Genomic DNA, 24,705 nt, shown 5'->3' with positions numbered 1-24,705 from the left:
AATACTTAGCCAACAATTTTTTCAAAGCTGAAGGAGAAATAGGTGACCACAGAGATATGAGAGAAGCAGAACAAAACAGGTGCTTAGAGGGGAAGCTAGTAACAAGATCAGCTTATTAGCTAATCCATGGATCTCACAGCTCTGATTTGTTCACGAGCCATTGCAGGGACTTCGATGTTGATGTAGGGTTTAAAGTTGCCATCCACCAGCTCAGCTGCAATAACTGCCAAGCAGCCACAGAGGAAAACACGCTGACTTAGCTCTGAGCCACAGGGCTAATACAACCTGCAGGGCTTCACATGTGCAATTACCACAGATCAGCCACTGTAAACCCATCGTAACTTGGGCGTCTAAGTCCTGACAGGCTAACTAAGCTGTGGTCTACAGCCATGGGTTTCACTTCTGTAATACAATGAAATAATTGCATTAATAGTACGAGCCACCGCAATGCCACGAAATGTTTTGTTAATACAATAGACGCTGACTTAAGTAGTCACGTGTCAGCACAAGGACAGTAAGCACATTATCACAAAACCATTCCTTAGGGAGGTCTATAATAGCTGTTCCACTATCCACAATACCCAGTGCACACGGCAAAAGATGGAAAAATCATGTTAGGAACCTTTACACGGGAAAAATCACAACTAATTGCCAATTAACTAAATACTCCGAGGTAGTGATGTATACATCCAGACTCTCTTTACAATGAACGAAGAGAGAAAGGCATGCTTGGGGCCTGGCTCACCTCATCCTAAACTAGACACATTAGCAGGTCAGAGGTCTACAACGGGAGTCAAGGGAAGTATTTCAGATGAAAGTATCTGCTATACAGGCATCTGAGGGCACATTACAGCAATACCAGTGCCTGTGTATCCCTGTTTTCTGTGATGAACGTGAAAGCTAAGCACAATACAGTTACTAATACCACCATAACACAGGTGAGAAATGAAAGAGCTCAGATTTGTATTGGAAATTTATCTAAAGGATGCCACAGCCTACATAATGGGAGGGAATGTTGTGCCTTTACCCAAATCTGCTTCTGAGAAGGGCAGGTTCTCAGCTCTTCTAAGCTCAGATGTCACCATTTGATTTCAATGGAGCAAGAAATACATCACTTAATGTCTGCATTACCATTTGGTTTGCAAAGGTCTCAGAGCTACCGTTTCTGAGGCTTCTTCCTCTCTTCCCTACTTTTTCTGTCCTATGTTTTTCATTATTCAAATCATTGCTTTAAAAAGCAAACAGCAGTATTGCCTGAAAATCTACTAAATATCTGTTCCTATGCAAAACATTATTTCTAGAGTGACTGCCTTTTTCAGAAGCCGCTTCTTCTGCCTTCTTCTATTGGATATCTAAAATGATATGCACTGCGACATGGGCAATAAATGATTTTCCATTAAGAGCAACTTCTCATCAGGAGCTGACAATTCTATTACTCCTTATCTTTTCTTTTGACACGCGGTTGCTTTCCCAACCTACAAAAAAGTCACTAAGGCCATGAGGTATTCTTAAAGGTCTTTTCTAACCTAAACGATTCTATGATTCTATGATTAAATTTTCAAAACATAAGACTCGGTGTCAGATACTTGACCTGAAACATAACTTGCAGAATTGGTTTGCCAGCAGTGTGTATCCCCACTCAAGTCCTTACAGCAAACGGCAGGAAATTGTTCCTTCACAACATCTCCCAGGTGCAGGCAGCAGAAGCTGAAGCCAGCGAGAGAAGAAATGCCTCAAACTAACTGCTGCTTCTCTGCATTTCACAGCCTATCTGCGCTCTTCTTGCACCCTTTTAATTTAGGCTTGTAATTGAGGTCCCTGAAATAAGTTGTTAACTCTCTTTGGTGTCAGGCATAAACTGTCAGGAATGTGAAAATGTGATACAAAAGAGAATTTGTATAATAGGATAAAGGCTGAGAGAATAGGTTGTGAGAAGAGCTCAGATGACAGTATGTTGCATAAAAACTCCTCCAGCTCAATATCCTGTCTGCAGAAGCGGCCATCAGAGCACGCTTAAGAAAGATTATAAGGAATGTGGCAAATATAATAATCCTTCCTCAAACAGCCAGTGGATTAGAGACCATTAATTGTCACAGGGCTTAGGGGACCGAGTGAGAACAGGGCTCCATGGTACAGATGCAGCATAAAGGGTTGGGTAAACTGCCTGCTTGTAGACAGCACATTTGACCCTAGGAGACATATCCCTGTTTAGCAAAACTAATACAACAAATGGTGTCTGTAATGTGACAGTGTCCTGAATCTTATGAAGTCCTACCTAGGCAGACCTGTCTCTCAATGGAGAATATAGATACTGAGTTGGAAGAATAACATTTAATGCTAGTAGAGAGCAATTCACGCCACAGAGGCAATCAGAAAACTTTAAAGACGCCACTTCTTTTGGAAAACTCATTTAGCTAGTACTTCTCCACCCCACTTGTCCCAATAGCTTACTATCCTCTCCCAAGTAGGAATGATGCTTAACAACAAAAGAGCCATCATACTGGGACAGACCAGAGGCTAATTAGGCCCATAATCTGCCTCCGTCTGGCCAACATCCTATGCTTCAAGCAAGAACAGAAAATCAGGGTGATTATGGAGCGTACGTGCATATGGCATTGACCTCCCTACCTTTGCCTATTAAAGTTTCAGTGGCTTCCACAGCCAAGTATGCAGCCGGACCAACAAGTTCGACAGATATTCATGGACTTATTCTCCCTGAATTGGTCTAATCCCTTTTAGGGCAACAAGCTTATTTGACTCAGTTCCACAAACACACAAGCCAATACAAATTAACATGGAAAACATTTCTTCATAAGAAATGAACAAGACGGTGTTGTGTATTTGTCTTCCTTAGAAGGAAATGCTATGCTAAGCAAGAAGAAAGTCAGCTGCCAAGGAATAATGACAACTATCACTTGAGTATACAACTGTCACAGGGAGAAGCAAATTACCGTTCTCCTCTGCGGGGAATCCTGGTTTGGAGGACATTCAAAGAGCAATGGAAGAGCATGGAGGAACATGAAAGCAACCTGTAATCTCAGTGTACCATAGGCGTTAATTAACTTGGCAGACATCCAAACTGCTGGCATCAAAATCCGCTTATCTGGGAGCTGCACATTTCAGCATTTCTGCAGACACTACTATGCACAGGGGCACTACACTGCACAGGGGCAGCAGGCTACCGAAAAATAAGAAAAACAGGCAGAAACAGAGCAACACTGAAAATTATTACATTGCAATCAGAAGACCTGTTAGTAGTTGGAAAAACGTTATCTGAAGAAATTTACACCTGAATAAAGCAGGGGTTGCATCAAGAATGTAATAATGGGAAATAATGGGAAAACAAGCATGAAAGATCTCTAGTGAGAATACACCACAATCAAGGTTGTGCTGGTTTTGGCTGAGCTAGTTAATTTTCTTCATAGTACCTAATATGAGGCTATGTTTGGGATTTGTGCTGAAAACAGTGTTCATAATACAGAGATGTTTTAGCTGTTGCTGAGCAGTGCTTACACAGAGCCAAGGCCTTTTCTGCTCCTCACCCCACCCCACCAGTGAGGAGGCTGGGGGTGCACAAGAAGTTGGGAGGGGACACAGCTGGGACAGCTGACCCCAACTGACCAAAGGGATGTTCCATACCATATGGCATCATGCTCAGCATATAGAGCTGGGGGAAGAAGAAGGAAGGGGGGACGGTCAGAGTGATGGCGTTTGTCTTCCCAAGTAACCGTTACGCATGATGGAGCCCTGCTTTCCTGGGGATGGCTGAACACCTGCCTGCCCATGGGAAGGAGTGAATGAATTCCTTGTGTTGCTTTGCTTGTGTGTGCAGCTTTTGATTTACCTATTAAACTGCCTTTATCTCAACCCATGACTTTTCTCACTTTTACTCTTCCGATTCTCTCCCCCATCCCAGTGGGGGGGAGCGAGCAAGCGTCTGTGTGGTGCTTAGTTGCCAGCTGGGGTTAAACCATGACAAGGTACAATCGTGCTGAAGCCAGAAAGGGATAACAGTTCAAGTAAAGGTATTTGTCTCTGAAAAGGAATTGTTTTTCTACATACCTGTCCAGTCTCCTACTACTTTAAGGTGGACCCCAAACGTTGCTTTGGTATCTGTAGGGCACTAAAAATATTAAATATATTAAGGACCACTTCTGAGTAACAAGAAAATAACAAAATGCATTCAAAGAACAGTTATTTAGACAGAACCTGGTGTACATAAGTCATTCCTGAGCAGCCATACCAGCAGCTATACCCTTTAAAAAGCAAGTCTAGCATCAGTGCAGTTCAGGAAGCTGAGCATGACTATTCTCCACACAGTCTTAACCCTTTCTTCTGGTCACAGAGGAGTTTGGGATAGGCTTGTCTGGGGGTGTGATTTGGAACAGCCACTTCACTAAGCATTACTCAGCGATGATACCAACTGAGGACACAACAGTACAGAAATACTCCCTCTACTATTGACACTTCTCATTCAAAATCAGGAACTGCCCCATCACTCCTAAATCAAGGCATTTAAGAGACTTCTGGTTCTTGAATGTCAGGGTACATGCATTCAAGCTGATCACTCTCACAAAACCGATGCTTTCTTCTAAATGGAAACTGAGATTTTGCTGCATTTCATAAGAGCTCAGAGTTTGCAGTCTAAGCTATCTAAACACCAGATAGCATGGCACATCATAAAAATCACTTTGTGGCCAGCATTCTCTCACTTTGCACGTATGCCCCCACCTGAGGGCTACTTACTTGTGACTATCAACACAGGAATGATATTATTTACAGTCTTATCCACACCATGGTATCTAAACCCCTCCAGTCAAGCTATGTCAAAGGTCTAAGGAGCCCCCTCAGTTTCATTCCTTGTTAGCTACAAGGAGATTTCAAATGCACTGTCTGAACAGCTTTTGCAGGTACAGCAAACGATTTCACACATAAACAGGACAAGGAACTATTCCTCAAGAAAAGATTCTTCACTTTCCTTCTATAAACCAACACCATTAGTTTCTTTCTGATAGAAGATATTACTACTGAGTTTTGACGCCTTTCTTAGAATCTGTTAATGATTGATCTAAGCTCCATCAGGAATCCAACACCCAACAGATGACACTCCAGTCTTTTTTTTTCTACTGCTACAGAAAAATATGAATTCTGAGGAGAGGGCTTAAATTCAAGGAACATATCTGTATTATAAATAAAAGAGGTGCAGGTAGTGAATCCAAGCACCAAATAATCAATCATCCACCACGCTTGTGAGGACACTTCATGGCTCTGTTCTGGACCATTGCCATTAGTGTTCCCAAGATAATCTGCCGTGGAGTGGGAAACCACTGGCCTCAGGGCTGAGGATCAGTTCCTATCAGTTCCTTGTTCAGCAGCAGACACAGATAAAAGGTTAGTATTCTCTGTATCTTGGCAAACCCAGGACAGGGAATACAATGTCCCGGCTAGTCACTCCATTTTCCTGAAGCGGAAGAGCATTCTTGTTAAGAGTACAGATTACTAGACAGACTTATATTTAATTCCTCATCATCTTCCAAGTTTTCCTATAAAAATTTGGTGCAGAAACATAGAGTCAGAATTATTTCAGCAAGTCTTAGCCTTCAAAAAATGGCATCAAGGGAGGGATGCAGGCAAACCTCACACGAGGCCAGTATTTGCTGTGGCTAGTTGCAATGTGTTCCAACAAAAATATCAAGACCAATTCTCCATATAAAAGTAGGTAAGCAGTGTCTCAGCTAGAAAGTTGCATACTGGCAGCAAAAAGATCTGTTCTCCTGGGGGCTTCTGTAAGAGCCTTTACAGAGTTTATTTTTCAGTCTGGGCTGTCCCAGGGCTCTCTGTGTTCCACATGAGGTTGAGTGATTTTCTTAGTCCAGCTATGCACAGTCCCAGTTCAGCACATCTATAAAATTGTCTGTCATTCCCTCCTTCCATTAAAGCTAATGGCAGAATACCCCTTGTCTTCAGCCAGAATAGGTTCAAACCTGTTATCCTTTACATTACCCTTGTGACTAACTCCTTTCTGCACTACTTTGAAAAACTATCCAATAAAAAAGAGATGTATTTCTCTTTAGAGTTTAGGAAGCCTATTTTGATACCTATAACTAGGTATGAGATTTCCTCAGAGAGTTCTGGAAAAATCTTATTGTGCTGCTAAATCTTACCAGAAGAAACATGTCCATCAGTGAATTTCCCCCAGTTCAAGAGAGAGAAAGATTGTAGATGGTCCAGCAAAGGGCCACCGAGACAATGAGAGGACTGGAGAACCTGACATACAAAGAGAGGTCAAAAAGGCAATGTGCTTTGTGTAACCCACAGAAGAGAAGGCTCAGGGAGATCACTGACTTCCGATACCTAAAAAATAGCTATAGAGAAGATGAAGGTGCTTTCTTCATCACCACCCATGGTGACAGGACAAGAGACGAGGGGCATAAGTTGCTTCAGGAAAAATTTCATCTGGATATGAGAAAAATATTGTCTTGCTAATGCAGCTTCACAGGTCCCTCAATAACATAATCTACAGCCCTTGCACCAGAAGGTTGAACCAGACGATCTCCAGAGGCCTCTTCTGACTTAAGACTTCCTGTAATTTTAACTCTGAAAATTGTATTTATGTTTTTACTGCAAAGAAGACTTATTTTACCTCTCTCATCTCCGTAAACACAATTAAGTCTTCAGTGGCTTTTTCCAGACTGTTAGAGAATATATTCCAGAAGCTTATGAAAATATTCAAAGACAGTTTTTCAGAAGTTTAATCATGAAAGTGGGTAAACTTTCCCATGCTATTAACAGACCACTGGGCATGTGTAATGAAGTGCAATGAAAATATCCTCTTATATATTTAACCTTCTTCATGAGATCACTGAATCATAGGATAGCTGAGACTAGAAAGCACCTCTGGAGACTGGCTACTTCAATCCTCCTGCTCAAGCAGGGTCTGAGAGAGCAGGTGGCCCAGGACAGTGTCTGGTTGCACTTTGAATGTCTCCAAGAATGGAGACCCCACAGCCTCTCTGGGCAACCTGTGCCACCCTCACAGAAAAAGTGTTCTTTTTCTTATGTTCAGATGGAACCTCTTCTATTTTAGTTTGTGTTGTCCTGTCACTGGGTGCCACTGAGAAGAGCCTGGCTCTGTTTTTTTCACTCTTCCATCGGTTCCAGCTGTCTCAGCCTTTCCTCATATGAGAGATGCTCCAGTTCCTTAGTCATCTGCATTGTCCTTTGTGCCCCAACAGGTCCATGTCTCTCTTGTACTGGACACAGTAATCTCTTGTACTGTCTCTCTTGAACTGGACACAGAGCTCCAGATACATCTCACCAGTGCTGAGCAGAGAAGGGTCACCTCCCTCGACCTGCTGGCAGTGCTCTGCCTAATACAGCCTAGGAGGCTGTTGGCCTTCTTTGCTGCAAGAGCACATAGCTGGCTCATGGTCAACTTGGTGTCCACCAGGACCCCCTGGTCATTCTCTGCTGAGCTGCTTTCCAGCCAGTCAGTTCCCATCATGTACTAGTACCTGGGGTTATTCCTCATCAGAGGCAGGATTTGGCAGTTCCCTTTCATGATCTGCATGAGGTTACTGTCAGCCCATTTTTCCAGCCTCTCAAGGTCCCTCAGCCGGCAGCACAACCACCTGGTGTATCAGCCACTTCCCAGTTTTGTATCACTTCCAAACCCGTACTGACCCCTGAGGTACACTGCTACTGACGGGCCTCCAGCTGGACTTCGTGCTACTGATCGCAATCCTTTCAGCCCAGCAGTTCAGCCAGTTTTTCACCTACCTCCCTGCCCATTCATCTACTCCGCACTTCATCAGTTTCTCTGTGAGGATTTTAGGAGAAACAGTGTCAAAACCCTTGTGAAACATGATGTTCTTGTCCATTTTACATATCTAAGTCTCTGATCACCTATTTTACTTTTAATTCACCATATCTCATCTTTAAAACACCGCACAGCTAAACACTGCTTCAAGATCCTTATTACAGTCAGCTCATACACACATTTAAACTGACATCTATTTATGTTCTATGAAGACAAGCACAAGCTGAAGCACCCTCTTGAACTGGAAATCAATAGAATAAGCACATGAGCCTTGGTCAAATAAAGGCATATGAAAGTGGCCTCAGCAATGTACGATGTCCTCTCTGCAGCTGTGAACAAAAACAATTAAAATTGGTTATAAAATGTGTTTTGGCAAATCGTACTTGGAATTCCCCCTGCTCCTTTTAATCTGGGAGCCCTAAGAAACAATCCAGTGACTATTAACTACACTGTGGTCAGAGCTGCAGGCAGCCCCTTATTTTTTCCGTATTTCCCAGTACACTGTCCAGGAGGAAACTGTAAAGATTAGCCAATCTTGAAACAAAAAAATACTCTCTCTTAGTTACTTTTCCTTAAATAACCAATGTTTTCCAAACAGGTAAGTCACTAACTTGAGTAGTCTGTAACGAGAAGGGACATTAGACATTGTTCAACAAAAGGTCACAAGTGGTAAGATTTTCGGTAGTTCTTTCCACATTTTGAAGAATTAAATGAACCCCATTTGCCGCATTCATTTGATTAAAATCCTATGGTACACAAATTAACTGTGGCAGACAGTGTAATTACGTGAAGCTATGTTAATCTTATTCTAACCTCAAGCAATCTACACCTTTAAAAAGTGAAAGATTTTACAGGTAGGAATGTCTATGCTAATCAGGTTATCTGCCAGCATTTGGCCATCCTCCAAAAAACAATTGAAAACCGAAGGAATTCTGTTAAATTTAATAGAGCTGTGCAGATTACACCCCCGGAAAAGCCGAACTATGTTCTTAGCATTGGAAAGTTGGTAGATTTCCTCAGAGCTGTTAATCACATGTGAGCAAGTTTACAATGCCTATTTTTATTTTATTTTTTCATGTATTTTCACATTCAAAGCAGTGTGAGTAGTATTTTCTCTGTAGATAAAACTTACGGAATACAGATTATTCTCTATCTTGATGAAAAAACACCTTTCCATACATCTTTTTCCTTTTTTTTTAAAGCTAACTTGAAATACAAATGCAAAATATCACAGAGAGTATTTGCAACAATCCCTGGAGAACTTTATGCTTATAAACCACCAAATTAATTACACTCACCAGTAGCTGTAGCTCCACTATTTATCTCTATGCTGAGATAAAATATAGATGATAATTTTTTAATAATCTTAACAATTTAATTAATTAATGCTTAATGTACTACTAGGTTAATACATAATTGAAATGTATTTTACTTATCAGTTTTACATCATGAACATGACTCTCAGTTGTCCTCTATTCCTTGCTTTTATATGAACACAAAGTGGGTGAACTAATTACTGTCAGATCATAGTGGTAATACTTTACACCCACTTCATGCTGGTATAAAAATCTACTGGAAGTGATGAGCAGTGGAGATATCTGTGCACATGGGAGCACAACATATAGCAAATGAAAACTATGTTATCAGCATCTGTTGTTTCCAGCTTAGAATACCCTGAATATTTAACATCACTGTTATCTACTCCCAGCCAAGAATCCTGCCCAGAACAAGAAACAGGACAAACCTTATTGAAATGAATTTAATGGTATTAAATACTGTTGAAATATTGTAAAACACTCTTTTTAGACCTTGGGGTGCAGGCAGTTGGGGTGAGTCAAAAGCAAACTAGCAAGAAAATAGAAAGTTAATTCCTGAAAGTTTCCAGTTCTTCTGTACATCTCCACCATAAGAATTGTGGAGACTCTTTAGAGAGATGTTAGGTTTTGATTACAGCGCTTCACAGAAGCGCTGATGCATACACCAGGATAACACTGCCGAATATCTATGATCAGAAAAAAAGAGATGAAAGGGATGCCCAAGTTATGTACCCCCATGTGGCTCTGCAAATAAAGGTCCTTACAAGTTCCTGTGGAGATACTGCTCTCAAGCTGATGCACCACGGTAAACCCCAACTTCTGCGTTTGGTGCTCTAGTAGGTGGCCTGAATAGTCCACAAAGTTACAAAGATCTGTGCCACAGCTGGAAGAACAAAGTGAAACCTCATCTTTGTCTGATTTTGGGAACTAAAAAGCTCATTGCGGAGTTTGTTTAAATAAAGGGAAACTCCTTCAAAGGCGGCTTTCGCTCCAGGGAAAAAGCCATGATGTGATCCTAATATGGATTTGCAGATATCCTGGCAGGGACTGTAAACACTGCTGAACCCCTGATCTGTTTCCATGCCTCTGCCTGCCTGCCAGGGTGAACCAGCTGCACCGCAAACCCCGTTTCATCAGCCCATCCTTGCTCCAGACTCAGACGAACCCTTACACAGATCAAGAAAAACACGTTAAAGACAGCATGTTCGGGAAAGAGGCAGAATTGGCGGGAAAAAAAAGAACTAAACACAACCAACTTATTTTCCCTCCCGTGGAGGGGCGAGGTAGAGAAAAAAAAAGGTTTTCAACTTTGTCAACTGACAAGAAAATGTGAACCTTGGAAGCTCAGTAAGCTGTAGCTTGTCTGGTTTCATACAGAACTGATATAAACATTCCTAAAATGATTCATCCTGACATTAGAAAATGAAGAGGAGTGATGACAAACACAGGCATGCTATATAAAGGTAGCCAAAAAATAGTAGCTAGACTTCAGTCTGACTCATAGGAGGTGAACTCTGTTACACTGGGCTACTCCTGTTTTAACTAATGAATCCCATAAGCAAATTTCAGAGGGAAAAAAGTTAATCTGAGGAGTTACTCTTTTAAACACGTCTCTGCCTCAAAGGCTAAGAGATTCTTTAAAATGACTCTGTTTATTTTTCTGTTTTGTGTTACTTTACAGATCAGATTTTGTCTAAAAGCTTTCCCTGTTAGAAACGTGGCCTTACAGCTATGCTAATTTAACTGGCAGACATCAGCAGACATTATAACATCTCTGAATGTGGGGAAATCCTAACCATGGAACATGACTGAAGTATCAAGGGTGTCTGGATGATCAAGGCGAGACCACCATGCCTTGAATACTCATTGCTTCAGCCAGAGCCCTCCCATTGCAGAGCTGACACCTTGCAAGCAGTCCAGCTGCAGAAACATATCCCAAACACTTTTCCCTTTTGCTTTCCATTCCCTTATACTCCTTGTTGTACAACCCCAAACACCTGCAGTCTAGCTAGTGGAAAAAACACACCATAACACTGTGGGATGCTCAGGATGCATCACTGGTCAGCTGCAGTGCCAAGAAGGATCATTCTGGTCATCTGGGGTCTAACTTCTTCTGTAACATAAACCACACACCCACTAATTCCGGTGAGTCTGTAGTTCAGCATTTGCTACTTCACTCCCTGCAGTCTCAGTTGTTAAATTACTCTCAGTGTTCAAAACAGGTTTTTTTTTTTTAGGTCTCAATCTATGAGCATTTGTTCCTTGATTTCACTCTTGCACCACAAGAAAACACAAATCTTTACTGTCATAGATGTCTTAGAATTGTAAATGGACCAATAGTTGTAAGTTTAAAATACATACAATGTTGCATAAAATATATACATTGTTGAATAAATAATATGAAATTAATCTATTTGTTTTCTAGTAAGTCTGTAATAGCCCCGCTGCTACTCTACTGCTGCTACGGATGCACTACAAAGATACACTTCTACAGACTAGTCAGTGTTTCTTTGCCTCTGCAGCTCAACTGAGGTAAAAAAACTTGCTGACTACCCTTTCACCCCAGCAGACACATTACATTTCATAGAATCATAGAATGCACAAGTTGGAAGGAACCCACAAGGATCATCAAGTTCAGCTCCCTATAACATAGTAAAAATGTTTCAATCCTAGCAATATTCAGCCTATATCATTTATGCATTTCAAGTTGCTAGCTAGTGGAAAAAACAAACCACAACCTTAAGGGATGCTCAGGATGCAAGCCTTTGTCCCTGAAGGAGTAAAAGGCAGTACAGCAATGTTTCTGCCCAAGGTTGCCTCTCCAAGTCCTCCAAGGATATGCAGACACATTGCCAAGCAACACTGCGCCGAGCTGACAAACGCATGAACAAGGAAACTGAATGGCGCAAAAGGCTCCTTCTCCATCATCCCTGAGCAGAAACTATGGGCCATCTCCAGACTCGTGGGAACGGGCTCCCAGTGGTGTGAGGCACTCATGGAAAGAACCATCAAAGGATAGATAGGTTTTCTAGTTGGATCACCAACACCTTGAGGAATGCTGTGTCCCTCCAAACTGCCCTACCAGCACACACAGTATTTTGCCAGGCTAAAGCGCAGATCCCAGCCAGTCAGCTGGTCTTAATTTTAGGACAACAAGAGGCAGGGTGCTTCATTTCCTCTAATACTTTGTCCACATGTTAACTGTATTCCTGCTTAAAAGTTGTGCTTGTTTTTTTCATTTTGACGTTCTCCTGCACTTCCTAGACCTTCCTCTAACCTGACCTAGCAGCTAACCTAGAAGCAGTACCTCTGATGGGAGAAAACACACTTCTCTGCTAAAGTCAGTAGATGCTTGTTATATATTATAAATTTATTCTCATAATATCAGAAAAAAAACCCAAACCAACCTGCTCATGAGAGGGATCTGACACCTCCTGTTTAAAGTATCTGCTGAAGGAGCACTCAGGACTTTTAGTGAACTTGAATGTAACAATTTCTGTGTTCCCTTGATCCAAAAGAGTCAGATTTATAAGTTTAAATGAACGTGAAGGTTTACTTAGGGTTTTTATACAGACCCCAAAAGTATTAAGCCCAAAACCAAACCAAACAAACAAGTCTAAGGAAGTAATAAAGGCCTCTGAAATATTAATCTATTCTATTTTTGTTTTACTTGAATTCTTTGTCAAACAGCTGCTAGATTTTCTACTTCTATGAAGAGCAGACAAGCTCTAGGGATTTCTTTAGTTTGCCAGCAAGATACTTCACAGTATCTGCATTTCCCTAAATGCTCTGTAAATCATCTCATAAAGACAAGTTTCATAACCATTTGCACAAGATATTTAACAAATCTTATTAGAATGTCATGATGTCAGATTTTGTTTTTATTGTATTCACCTGTCAGTATGAACTTAGCTCTTGATGTCCTTACATACTTTCTACTCAAGCAAACTTCCAACAACTTTTCAATCTTTTTTATGAAGTATTTCAGAATTTGGCCCTTAGGCTTTTCCTATTGTGGATAGTTTATTTCTCAAGTTTACAGTACAGGACATGTGTTTCTCCATCATCTCCAGTTTTGCTCCTTGCGCAGTACAAAATTTCTTGCTTAAAAGAAGCTTAGAGCTAAAACTTCACTGCTAGACTGTTAATACCTTCACTGATTTTAAAGGAACTCTGGATTATCCAGGGATAAAGACAACCTTGGCTCTACAAAACACTGGTTTTCTCTTACAAAAGCAAATGTGTTACTTGTGACCTTGTTTATGCTCATGTATTATTTGCTGAGACCTTTCTGACAAGGCATCAAGCCCAAAAATGTAAATGTACAGATCAGGGCTGTCATCTTATAATCCCATCATGCCTAAATCCAGATACCAAATGGACTTAAATAGAGGTGTGGAGGTAACAAGGAAATCTCAATCTACAGAAGATCAAACCAAACCAAAACAAAAACCTTAAAGGTAGAAAATGTATGAGTAAGTAATAGCTCTGAGACATTTAGGCACAGTACTATAATTTGTCATGTACATCCAGAAATCTCTTTCAGACAATTCTTCTACCTACCCTGAGATGATTAATGGATTTAAGAGTTTCTCTGCCTGGGATTCAGTAATTATTACTTTATAGAATTTTAATTTGCATACTAATCAGACAAAGTATTCTTCCTCAATAATGTATATTTGGATTTTGTCTGTGGATCTTAGTATATGCATAAGCAAACGTGTCCTCTCCCCTCCTCAAAACTCAGCTTTGAGTTATTAAAAAACGCACACGTACTGGTCCCCTAACTTGCTACATGCTGTAAATGACATAGCAAGGATTTGACCATCCATGTATATGAGCAGACAATTCAAGTCCCTCCAGACTTTTTCTTTTCTTACTCATACAGAACGGTATGTGGAAGGAAAGGAAGAAAGACGTCACACTACAAATCCTCCTAATGTGATCTGCTTCAAATGAACCATCTGTGCCAGAAGATGGAGAACCACCAAAAGGGCAGAACTTCTTGGAGCTTTTTATTACCAGACTTTTCCAGCTTCTACTTCAATGGGATTTAAAAGCAGATTCTAGTTTCAAAGAAAGTTTCAAACTGCTGTTGCAGGCAGTTGGCTTCTGCTTACCTGTTACCAGAACTAGGACCTAGACATTGAGTGAAGAGCCAAAACTCTTTGGAGGATCTGAAGAAGCAGCCACTCATGCTAATATAAAGCAGATATTTCATAAAGTCCTGGAGTCTGAAAGCTGGGATCTTTGCTTTGGGTTCTTTGTTTGGGTTTTATATTTTGCTTTATATGTGCCACTTCCATGCCATCTGCCTCTATTAACTCCATCTCGTGAAGCTACTAATCAGTGGTTCTTAAACAGAGAGGCAGAGAAAGCTCAACAAGAGTTTACGCAAGTTACCTGTGTCTGAGTATCAACAAGATTATCTTGGGATACACGTATGTGTTAAAAAACAAAAGCCACCAAAGGACAACTTCAATGCTAAAACAGTATTAATCTGAAAAGACAACAAACATCAAGCTCAGGATATATACCTCTTGGAATGACAAATGAGGTCCTGGACAGCTTTATAGATATGAGTAAAGTACAAGGACATTTATCCAAAATACTTAAGGTTGCACTGTTCACAGTAGCAGAAGAGGTGGTACTCTTTCTACATAGACAGTCAACTTCTTACAATGTAGATTAACATCTTCACATTAAGCCTTTTCTCTTAATAACAGGTGGCTTTTTAATTGTTTCCGAAAGGGATTCTGGACGCTTAAAGAGGAATTGCAGGGTGGGAGGGGGCAACCTACCAATGGTGCTGGGTCAGGAGGAATGATGGAGAAAGGAGTGCAAGCTCTATGTTAAGTCAGTCAGTGAAGGTTGACCTATACAGACCAGGCAACACTCTTCCTCTGCCTGAAGAGCCTGAGCTTAATGGGCTAAGATTTATTGTTTCAGCACTTCCAACAAAAAAGATGTCCTGAATCTCAGAGAAATTCAATATGGATTATTTGCCTGAGTGACTTCAATGAAGAAGGAATTGTGGTTGGGTCACTGAAATCACTAGACAAGAACTATAGAGTGCAGAATTCAGATCCCAGGAACTCCTGAAGCCTCCCTCCTCTCTAGCACCCACAGCATCTGAGAAGGGATTCCCAGGGACTCTCAAGCACCTTCTCTAGTCAATGCAATAATGTGATTCAGAGGATTTAAGGTTTGGCTCCTATCCTGAACGCCTCTTGGAAGAGTCTCTCGCCCTCATACTGCAGAAGTATGGATTAGCCAAAAGCACTCCCCTCTGTCTGTTTTGCACGACAAGAGTGGCAGTCTAGAGCAGATGTTGTCTCAGCATCTACATATAATGCATAAAACTCTGATGTCTAATGTCTTTGGTGCTAAAGTAATACTTCAGATATCTTGTTATGGTGAAGTGTCAAAATAACAGAAAAGATAATTTATTATACAGATACACAATTGTCAGAAATGAGAGAGCATGATCCCTTGAAACCCAACATATTAGTTGAAAAAAAAAAAAAATACAAATTACTATTCCAAATAGCAGATCTATGTTGTTGCCATAAAACAAAACTTAATGAAGCCTCTCCATCAGCAGTTCAACTTCAGCAAAGAGGATACTGCAAACTGACTCATTCAATCACCACAGCACCTGCTACGCTTTCCTCCACAGCCACCACTGTAAAAGGCAGCAGTAAAGAAGCTTTGACGGAAGACTCAGCTCTCCACTGCATGTACCATCGGGACTAACTTTCTTTTCTCCTCAGAGGTGGTACTTCTAGGTTAGAGATGGTACCCACTGAAAGAACAGCTTTGAAATTTGCACTGTTCCTTGCATGCACCAGAAGGAAGAATTTTAAACTTTAAACTATTCAGCCAGAAGTTTAGGTGAGCTCCGAATTCACACAACGGCAGAACAGTATTTCCTATCTTTGTGCAATGTAGATTCCAGTTCTAAGGGGATACAGGAGCATGATAGCAGCTAGTGACAAGCAAAACTGCCACAAATTTGAGATAACAGATTATCTGATCCTGCATTTGTCGATGTTTGTTTCAGAGCAGAAGTCTTCACCGAACCTCAGATCTGAGCCATCTCCAAATTTAGAAGAATTCATCTCTTGGTCTTGTCCTTATTTCAAGGTCTGTCACAATCTAAGTTCCATATGAAGTGATGTAATTGTTTCCTACCTTTTTTTGCCACAAGCAAATCAACCCTACTAAAACAACAAGGTTACCAAGCTTTATGAGGTGCTGGGAGTAGACACCAGTCTTTTGGTAGCCAAGCTGTCTAAACTGCAGCTTGTAAGAGTTTGTGGCTTGCATTGACTCTGTAGTAGATTCAGCAGAGACCACATGAAAGGACCCAGCACATCTTCTGAAGCATTTAACATCTGCAAAACACAACGCTATTTCCATGAGGCTTACTGCCAATCACTTCATGCCAATGCAAGAAATTCCAAAAACATAGCAGAAAAGGTGACTTCTCTTGTAAGACACTAATATATATTCTGAACAGGAACCTACTTCTGAAGTCATTCATTAGCAAAAAAAGGAAGCGCACAGCCATAAATGGTCAGTATTATGGTTTCAAGCTGCTGCAAATAATCAGTAGTGTGGTTAAGTGTCTGGAAAGAGAGGGAACTCAATACTAAGTAGAAAATGTAAGATGGAGATGGAAAGAAAGCCAATGCTACGATAAATTGCAAGCCTGAGTCTCTTCTTGTTCATACAAATTAAAACAAAGAGCAAACATAATGAAGTCAGGAAACAAACACTTTCCAAGATCTAAAAAAAAAAAAAAAAAGATGGAAGAATCTCCGTAAACTAATTTTTTTCCTTAGTTTTGATAAGAGGTGGGGCTTTGTATACTAAAGAAAGTGGAAGCAATGTTTTGGATATATGAACTGTAATGAAGGACCATCCTCACTACTAGAAATCAGTACTATTGCTAACGCTTGTTTTCTTTCCCAAGGGCTTTAAAGATCCCTATAGACAATGACATTTAAGCTGTATTCCACAGATGAGTTCCATACTTTCTTCCACAGAAGTGTAAAGAAATGTCAGTCTTGGGAAGCAGAGCACTAAAGAGAAGATTTCTGATGGTTCTTTGGATGGCCTGATCTCCAGATCATATTGTGCACTTGGTCTGAAAGGCAAATTTCCTTAAAAAGAGTTTATCAAGTGGAAACACACAAAAATCATTTGTCCCTTTACAAACCCTAAGTAAAATATTTATTTGCAGAAAATATTTTTACCCACTACAGATCAAAATGTCTTGGAGCTGAGTGTATTCTGCTCAGATTCAATTGTAAGATGCAACAATAGCCAATAATAACAATAGTCAAGGAGACACACTCGTGAATAAAAACCAGTGGAAACACACTTCAAAAATAGAGTTTAAAAATGCCAGCTTCCACGTAGATCATGAGAGAAAATTGGGATCTCTGAGTGCCTGAACCGGCTCTAGGTGGCCCTGCTTGAGCAGGGGGGTTGGACAGGATGATCTCCAGAGGTCCCTTTCCATCTCAACCATTCTGTGATTCTGCGACGTGAAGCCTTTGACAGCAGAGTCAGGTCACAGGTTAGCAAAGAAGCCAGACCAGCAGCTCTGAGTTCAGAGCAACATGGATTTTGCTTCTTCAAATTCCTGTGTGCATTTTGCACTAATGACTTCTGCTCATTCCTTCCATCACTAAGGGGAAGAACAGTTTCAATTGACAAAAAGGAAAAGAAAATAAACGCCACTGCACACATTTCTGAACAATGCTTACCTCTTTATGCTCACTTGGTTACAATTCAGAGCTCCCTCTGACTCCGAGTGAAACACGTGGGAGCTTTGCCAGAGTGCAATGGGAGCGGGTTCAGGCCCTTTACACAGCCCCCCAGTGTTTTCCTCCACCCCGGCGTTATGTAAGAAGCTGAGCTAAACTGTAAATATTACACAACCTTGAAAAGGGAAGGGAGTAGTAAAATATCCGCGTGACTCCTTCACGCTGACTCACCCCTTCCTTTCCACTTTTGCTTACAGTCCTCACTCAGAGCATGAAGATATGCCTGAACCGGTCATTTCTTGTCTTTTAAGCATACTTCAGGCACAGTGAGACGTTTCATCAGCTTAGACAGGACATCACACAGAGCCTAAGCAGGACAACAGCGCCAGGAAGAAGGCTGCAGCCTCCCCCCGGCACTGCGCTCCCAGCATCCGAAGCCCCACGCGCCCCTCATCCTGCTCTCGCTGTGGCTCTGAGCCCCACACTCCTACACCAGACTAGAAAAATAACCCAGGGATTATCAATATCCAACAAAAGAAGCAGCAGTAGAGTTCCAGCTTGCCTGGTAACTACAAGTAGGTCAGATGGGAACAGAAAAAATACTGAGTTAAGCTATTGCCTACACACTCTATAAGCAGAGTCCGATGTCTGGCATCATATTAAACAACAACAACAAAAAAGCTTTCTAAGCAGGACAGCAGCCCAAGGCATATTTTATGACCTAGAAAGAGATGTGGAAATGACTGTCCCCTGCTTAGGCTGGGCAAAAAGATTGTCATAAACCTAGACATTTCAAATCCTCATTATGCTGTAAAACAGACATTTACCCAACAACAAGCACTTCTCCAGCATAGTTGACATTGTACCGAAATATGTTTGTGGCAATAAAAATGAAGCTCAGTAACTCAATGGTAACTTCATATCTTGTAATAGTTAAAACATGTATGCAATCCTGAAGGATATGCTATTATGCTGAAGGATATCAGTGTCCTTTAAAGTGTAAAGCATTGAGCACGAACAGGAATTGCTCCGTCTAGTATTACATACTTAAAATATAATGCATTGTGCATGAGTGGAAACTGCTAGTTCTAATGTTACATATTTTATATGTGACTGTAAAAATTACACAAACTGTAATTTATCAACCAGATTTCTATATCTGAAATATACTGCACATTATCTGAATATAAAAAAGTTATTTATATTCACTAAGAAAACTCAGACTCACAAGAGATCTGTTTTCCACAGCTCCTAGATCTAGAAGTTTTTGTGCAAAAAATCATTTTTCATAACATGTATTATTACAGTATGCCATTTTAAATATTGGATGAAATCCTCAACTCATGCAAAGAATCTGACTTCAATAAAACATCCTATTCAACTTCATCCTATGATCTAACCCAGCAGGTCCACCTCAGCAGTCTCTCTTCTGATAAAAACTCTCAACATAACAAATAAAAAGTTTTGCCAGAGAAAAGACTACTGAACCAGGCCTAGTATCCTTTGATGACATTACTTCTGGAAATTGGAATCACACGATCCATTGGTTTAGCAGTGCCCTAATATAAGAACAGTAAATCTTTATAACAGTCCCATAGTTTCCAAACTGTGCAATTACTACTAATGATCAAATTATTACCACTATTTTAGTTTCCACTGAGATGGACAGTCAGAAATCAAGAACATGATGTTTTGTGATTAATGTTTAAATAAGATACGTCCACTGGTATAGAACAGGTGCAACTTTATTAAAGACAGTTATGCTAGGGCCAAACGAGTGTAAAGAGCAATCTTTAAAGTTCTTTAAATGTATTTTCTGATCACTAAACTAATAATAAAAAAAATAAATACGGATTAAATCATTCTGCACAAAAAACCAGCTACCATTCCATCAATACTGCAATGCACGTCATTTTTCAGCATGGCATATCTAGTTATCTTCATGCACTATACAGAGGAAAGCCTTAAAAATTGCCTACTGGAGTTAACAACAGATAAATAACACATGCCTCTGCTTTCTATCAGTTAAGTGAATAGCCAGGAAAACTTTGCAAAAATCAGGCTGTGCAAGTAGTAGCAAGTAGCTTCATCTAGCTATATAGAGGCAGCTTCCTTTAAGAGAGATTCACTCCCAGATTTATAGCACAAAATTTATTTTGGTTGGAATTTAGTGTAGGATCCCTTGTGACAGCACCTGCCTGCCGGCTCGGCATATAGATAATAAATTAAAAAAAACAAAACAAAACACAACACCCCATAAAACCAAAGAGCTGGGAGTAGGAGGTTGGATAGGACCTAGTTGTGCCCTCTGAGTCTCACGTAACATTAAAACATCTCAGCTGTTCCACAGCACTAACTACAATTCAGTGGGGATAAAGTATCAGTTATCAGTCCAAAGAAAAGAATCAAATGTGCATATTTATCTCCATGGCCTTCTTGAAGAAGACTATCAGTTTCAGGCAATCCTAAATTATTCCCTTTGGAAGGAAAAGACTGCCACTAATATTCAACCATCTCCCAGCATCTCCCAGGCCTCTGCACTGCTCATTCCTGGAGAACTTCAGATATGTTTATATACAATTTCACTTTATTCCAGTCTGCCTCCAGGGGTCCAGTTCCCATTTTAGATGAATTGAGCTGAGTAAGTAATAATCCCAATGTTGTACAACTTCACTGGTATATCACTTTAAGTCATCGATATATCTCTTAATATCAAAATAAATCAGAAGACTATTTTAGAAAGTTCCTTTTTAAACTTGACGGTTTTTCTAACTTTGGAAAAGGCAGTTGCAGGAATGGCTTTCCATTGAATAGGAAAGACGACAGAAAATTTATTATAATTTGTGCTCATTCTGTATTAAGGTCTACAAAAACTGCTGAAACCTCTTTTATGAAACAATGATCAAAATCACATGGATTTTATTAATTTATATATTATTGTTTTTCACTTATGGAAGACTTTGAAAAAAGCTCCCATTATTATTTTCTCAGCAGTGGAGAAAATTAAATATGTATTGAGTACTGTCATACATAATAATAATCCCATTTCATATTCATTGGTACCCTCATAAATGAAACATATGCTCTTCTGGAGAGAATTTTCACCTTGAAGGCAATAAAGACCATTTGCTTACCAAATATAAATAAAAGGGAAAGTACAGAAAAAAATCATATTTCTTACCATGGTAAGGGTGAATGGATGGCTTTCCAGTGCGGACACTCTTGGACAGTGTAGAATAACATACTGAAACAAAATCAGCCAGAGAAAATAAAATGATAGAAAAGATATGTTCAAAACATTCAGCGATGGGTTAGTGCATACAAAGTAAAAGTCATCCCTGTAGACAATGCTACGTGAACAGCAGCGATTTTTGGGGGGCACATTAACTCACCTGACCAGGCCTTGCTTTAAAGTTGTCCTTCATCATCCTTACTTCAAGGACGTTGGAGGGGTGGCTTATCACTGAAGTTATTGTGACCGGTTTATTGCTGCGGATGTAGCGGTACAGCCTTTCCACACAGTACAAGCACAGAGGTCCAGAAATCCAAAACCAGGTCTAGGGGAGAACAAAACTATGTCATCTCAAGGACTCTTCATTTTATGTTGTCTAGTTTCAAAACTACATGAGTGCTTGCTCATTTCACATCTATTGTGGAACAGTGTTCTGGTCGCAAGTAACCTCCACACCTCTTTACGTGCAGAAATCCAAGTGCATTATGGAGGCTTCATCAGCCTAACTGGCAGCATCATCCACAAGCACAAACGATTTCAATCATAAAACTCATCAGCAACAAAATGCTAATGACCTCATTTGCAACCATGTTACTCTGGTGTTATGTAGTTAGATTGCAACTGGTTTCAGTAGTGAATGACACAGTACATAACACTGTTTCAAAATCTAACAGACCAGAGTACTATAAAACTGGTTAACCTTTATGGAAAAACACTTTCTGGCTTGCAATATTATTTGACTGTTACCTTCTTTTAATCACCTCAGGTAGAAGCAAAAAACTAAGAAAGAGGCAATTCTCATGCTATAGAATTTATGCTTATTTTACGCTAGTGTAAAATCATAGACAAGGGAGAGAAATGGGCACTTTTGAATCATGATTCATTTGTCCCTGTGGAAGATGTGTATGCAAGACAAATAACGCCCTGGTAATGCCCATTTCTCTGCACTGATTATACGGGGAGCCCTGGGTGACTACCTCAGATGGAGACATTTGCAGCTGCTCAGCTAAATCCCATCCTAAGAGTCAATTACTAACAGCTTATGGCAGAGCTAACTACTAATTCCACATCTGCTCAGTCATTCAAGCCATGGCACTGAAGTGCCGTCAACCCTCATCCATCCTCCCTTCCCAATTTTTGAAGTTACACATCAGCATCTCTTGCGACTAGCAGAGTATTTAATTTCCTCGAGCACCTCTGGCCTTAAAAACTTCAGTATCTCACAAGACCTAAGGCTTTTTTTTTTTTTCAGACTTGGTATCACTAAGTGCATGAAACACTTCCAAATCAAAAAAAGTCCTAAAATAATGTTACGAGCTGCCAGGAGAACAATGAATGGTCATTTCTTTCCATGGCTCTTTTTTTCCCATCAATAGCTCTAAAGCAGACATCTTAAGCCCCAAAGAAGACTGTTCGATGTCCTGTGGGTGATACGGAGCCAGATATACATTGATGCTTGTAATTCAGGAGTATTACCACAACAAAATACAAATGCAAAGAACTTTATTGGAGGACTTCAATGTAGAATTGACTATTTCTTACTATGATTACATGCTCCATAGTAAAATGGGTTCCCACTGCAGCTAGTAAGGGACTTATGTGTTCTACAGAAAACAATTATAATAATAATAAGAAACTCCTGTGAGGTCTGTTATGGGACCACCTTGAATGGTGGGCCTTCGACTTGTGAACTCCGTATTCCCAAACTTCCTTAGGCTACTTGCCAATACAGCCCAGCTCATCTTTTCTCAAAAGAAAAGAGAAAATTTGGATGAAGAAAAAGCTGCTGCCACAAAACATAAAGAAACAAAAGGAAAACGGAAAACAGAAAAAGAAAAGGCTTTTCTATCCCCACTGTCATCATACTCATTTACCCATGCCACACATAAAACAAGCCTGTCTGCAAACAACAGGCTATACAAAGCCAAACCACAACCAACTGCAACCCAGAAATGATTATTAGGACTTGCATCCGCATGGTAAAAAAGAGAACAAATAGAGTTTGATTATTTCAATTAACTACTGCCGCAGAATGCTTACAAAGGGACCTTATGAATATGTTATATAAATGTTTGCTCTGAAGTGCTACGCTGTAATTTAAAGTCACATTTATAGCAAGATCAATACATCTCTTATCGTGTCATACAAAAGAGAACGTTACAGCCAATCTCTTGACATTTTTCTACCCTATTCTATGCACCACACTGTAATGCAGTTCAAGGTTTAATACAGATTGTTTTTTCCCCACCAAATCTTTGAATGCCTGAAAAGGTTTTAATAATATTTTCCATTATTAAAACATCTGGTCTGGAAAAGCAATAATTAGTGGTTATGGCTGACTGAAAGACTTGGCATGGCTTGTAATACCTGAAACGTCGGATCATACAGACCTCTGGGAAGTGTGACTGGAACTTGGGTTCCTCGGAACAAATTCTCATAAAGTTATTTTGTACAAAGGGTTCTGGTACTGATAAGTCCTCTGGGAAAGGCTCAGTAGTATAGTCAGGAAACGTCTCTTCAAAAGCCTTTGGCACCGTCATATTCTCTCGGAGTGTTTTGTTAGGATTAAAGCAACCAGGAGGGTGTTCCTCTAAGTTGGTCTGGTACTTGAGCACTCCCCTACAGGAAAATAAAAACAGCAAAGACACTGAAGTAACAGTCAAACCCGAATCTTAATTCGGAGAGGGTTTTAGAAAGCAGTCACAAGGCTCATCTTCTGTAAGAATTTTTATTCCGCTGCTTTCAGGACTTTCAATGAGATCGAAGCTTTGCAACAATAGAGCCCTCTGTCACTAGAGGCAAGGTTTAACTTTTCCAGCTCACTTGGCACTCCCCCACTGAACAGCCTCAAGCTTAATACTGCTTGAAAGGGGGAGATATTGTGGGAGCCTTGAAAAAAAAATGAAATAATCACATTTCCAGTTCAATCACACCCAGGCTGTTTTCACTCATCCTCCCTACAGTCAGCAAGCCCCATTTTTAAGGCAATCTGTAGCAGAAGTGGCTTAAGTTGCCAAATCATAAACTGCAGGAATGTTCCCACTACTTGCTGTTTATCAGGGTTGCACACAATGGTATAATTCGCTCCTTTGAATACCATCTTGCTAAAGAGATAGAAGGAGAAAAGAAAGTCCTGCATGATAGCCAAGGAACCTTTCTTGTAAATTATTTTCTGGGGTCCATGCTTGTTTTCTAAGCTAAAGTTAAATTTATAGTAAAATGAAGTGAGAACTTTGCAGCTGCAGGTAGAAACTACAAAGAAAGAAGTGGAAACCTGAGACACTCTGGGATATCTCAACACATGAATGAATTATTGAAAATGGGGAAGAAGTGATAATACTAGTAATAAAATTCCTCGAAAGTACTACTTGCCTCCAAATCTGGATTTGATGACAGTAAAACCACAAGGAGGAACATTTAAAAAACCAAAGGGCTAAATGACAGCTGCATAGGATGGTACTGGCTGGGAAAAACAGCACACTGACACAGTGTCTGGTGAGATGTGCCCTCTGAGCACCACGCCATGTGGTAAAGGCTCGTCTCAAGTATACGACCAAACAT

At 40.3% G+C, this 24,705-nt stretch overlaps 1 protein-coding gene across 3 annotated transcripts in view; it reads right to left on the bottom strand.

The window, feature by feature from the left end:
- Positions 1-24,705, bottom strand: part of NOX4 (NADPH oxidase 4) — a 118,644-nt gene that overhangs the window by 67,757 nt on the left and 26,182 nt on the right. For all 3 annotated transcript variants that reach the window (XM_087758232.1, XM_087758230.1, XM_087758231.1), the window contains exons 9-12: positions 23,535-23,763; positions 21,305-21,469; positions 21,094-21,156; positions 4,063-4,123 (exon numbers count right to left, since the gene is read on the bottom strand). In XM_087758232.1, the coding sequence (XP_087614358.1) occupies positions 4,063-4,123; positions 21,094-21,156; positions 21,305-21,469; positions 23,535-23,763 (518 nt within the window). The remainder of the gene's footprint in view (positions 1-4,062; positions 4,124-21,093; positions 21,157-21,304; positions 21,470-23,534; positions 23,764-24,705) is intronic.

The sequence above is a fragment of the Nipponia nippon genome, unplaced genomic scaffold (assembly GCF_047370975.1).
Source record: "Nipponia nippon isolate SJK-2023a ecotype South Korea unplaced genomic scaffold, ASM4737097v1 scaffold_2, whole genome shotgun sequence".
Classification (NCBI taxonomy): Eukaryota; Metazoa; Chordata; class Aves; order Pelecaniformes; family Threskiornithidae; genus Nipponia; species Nipponia nippon.
This window is presented reverse-complemented; position numbering and strand designations above follow the sequence as displayed.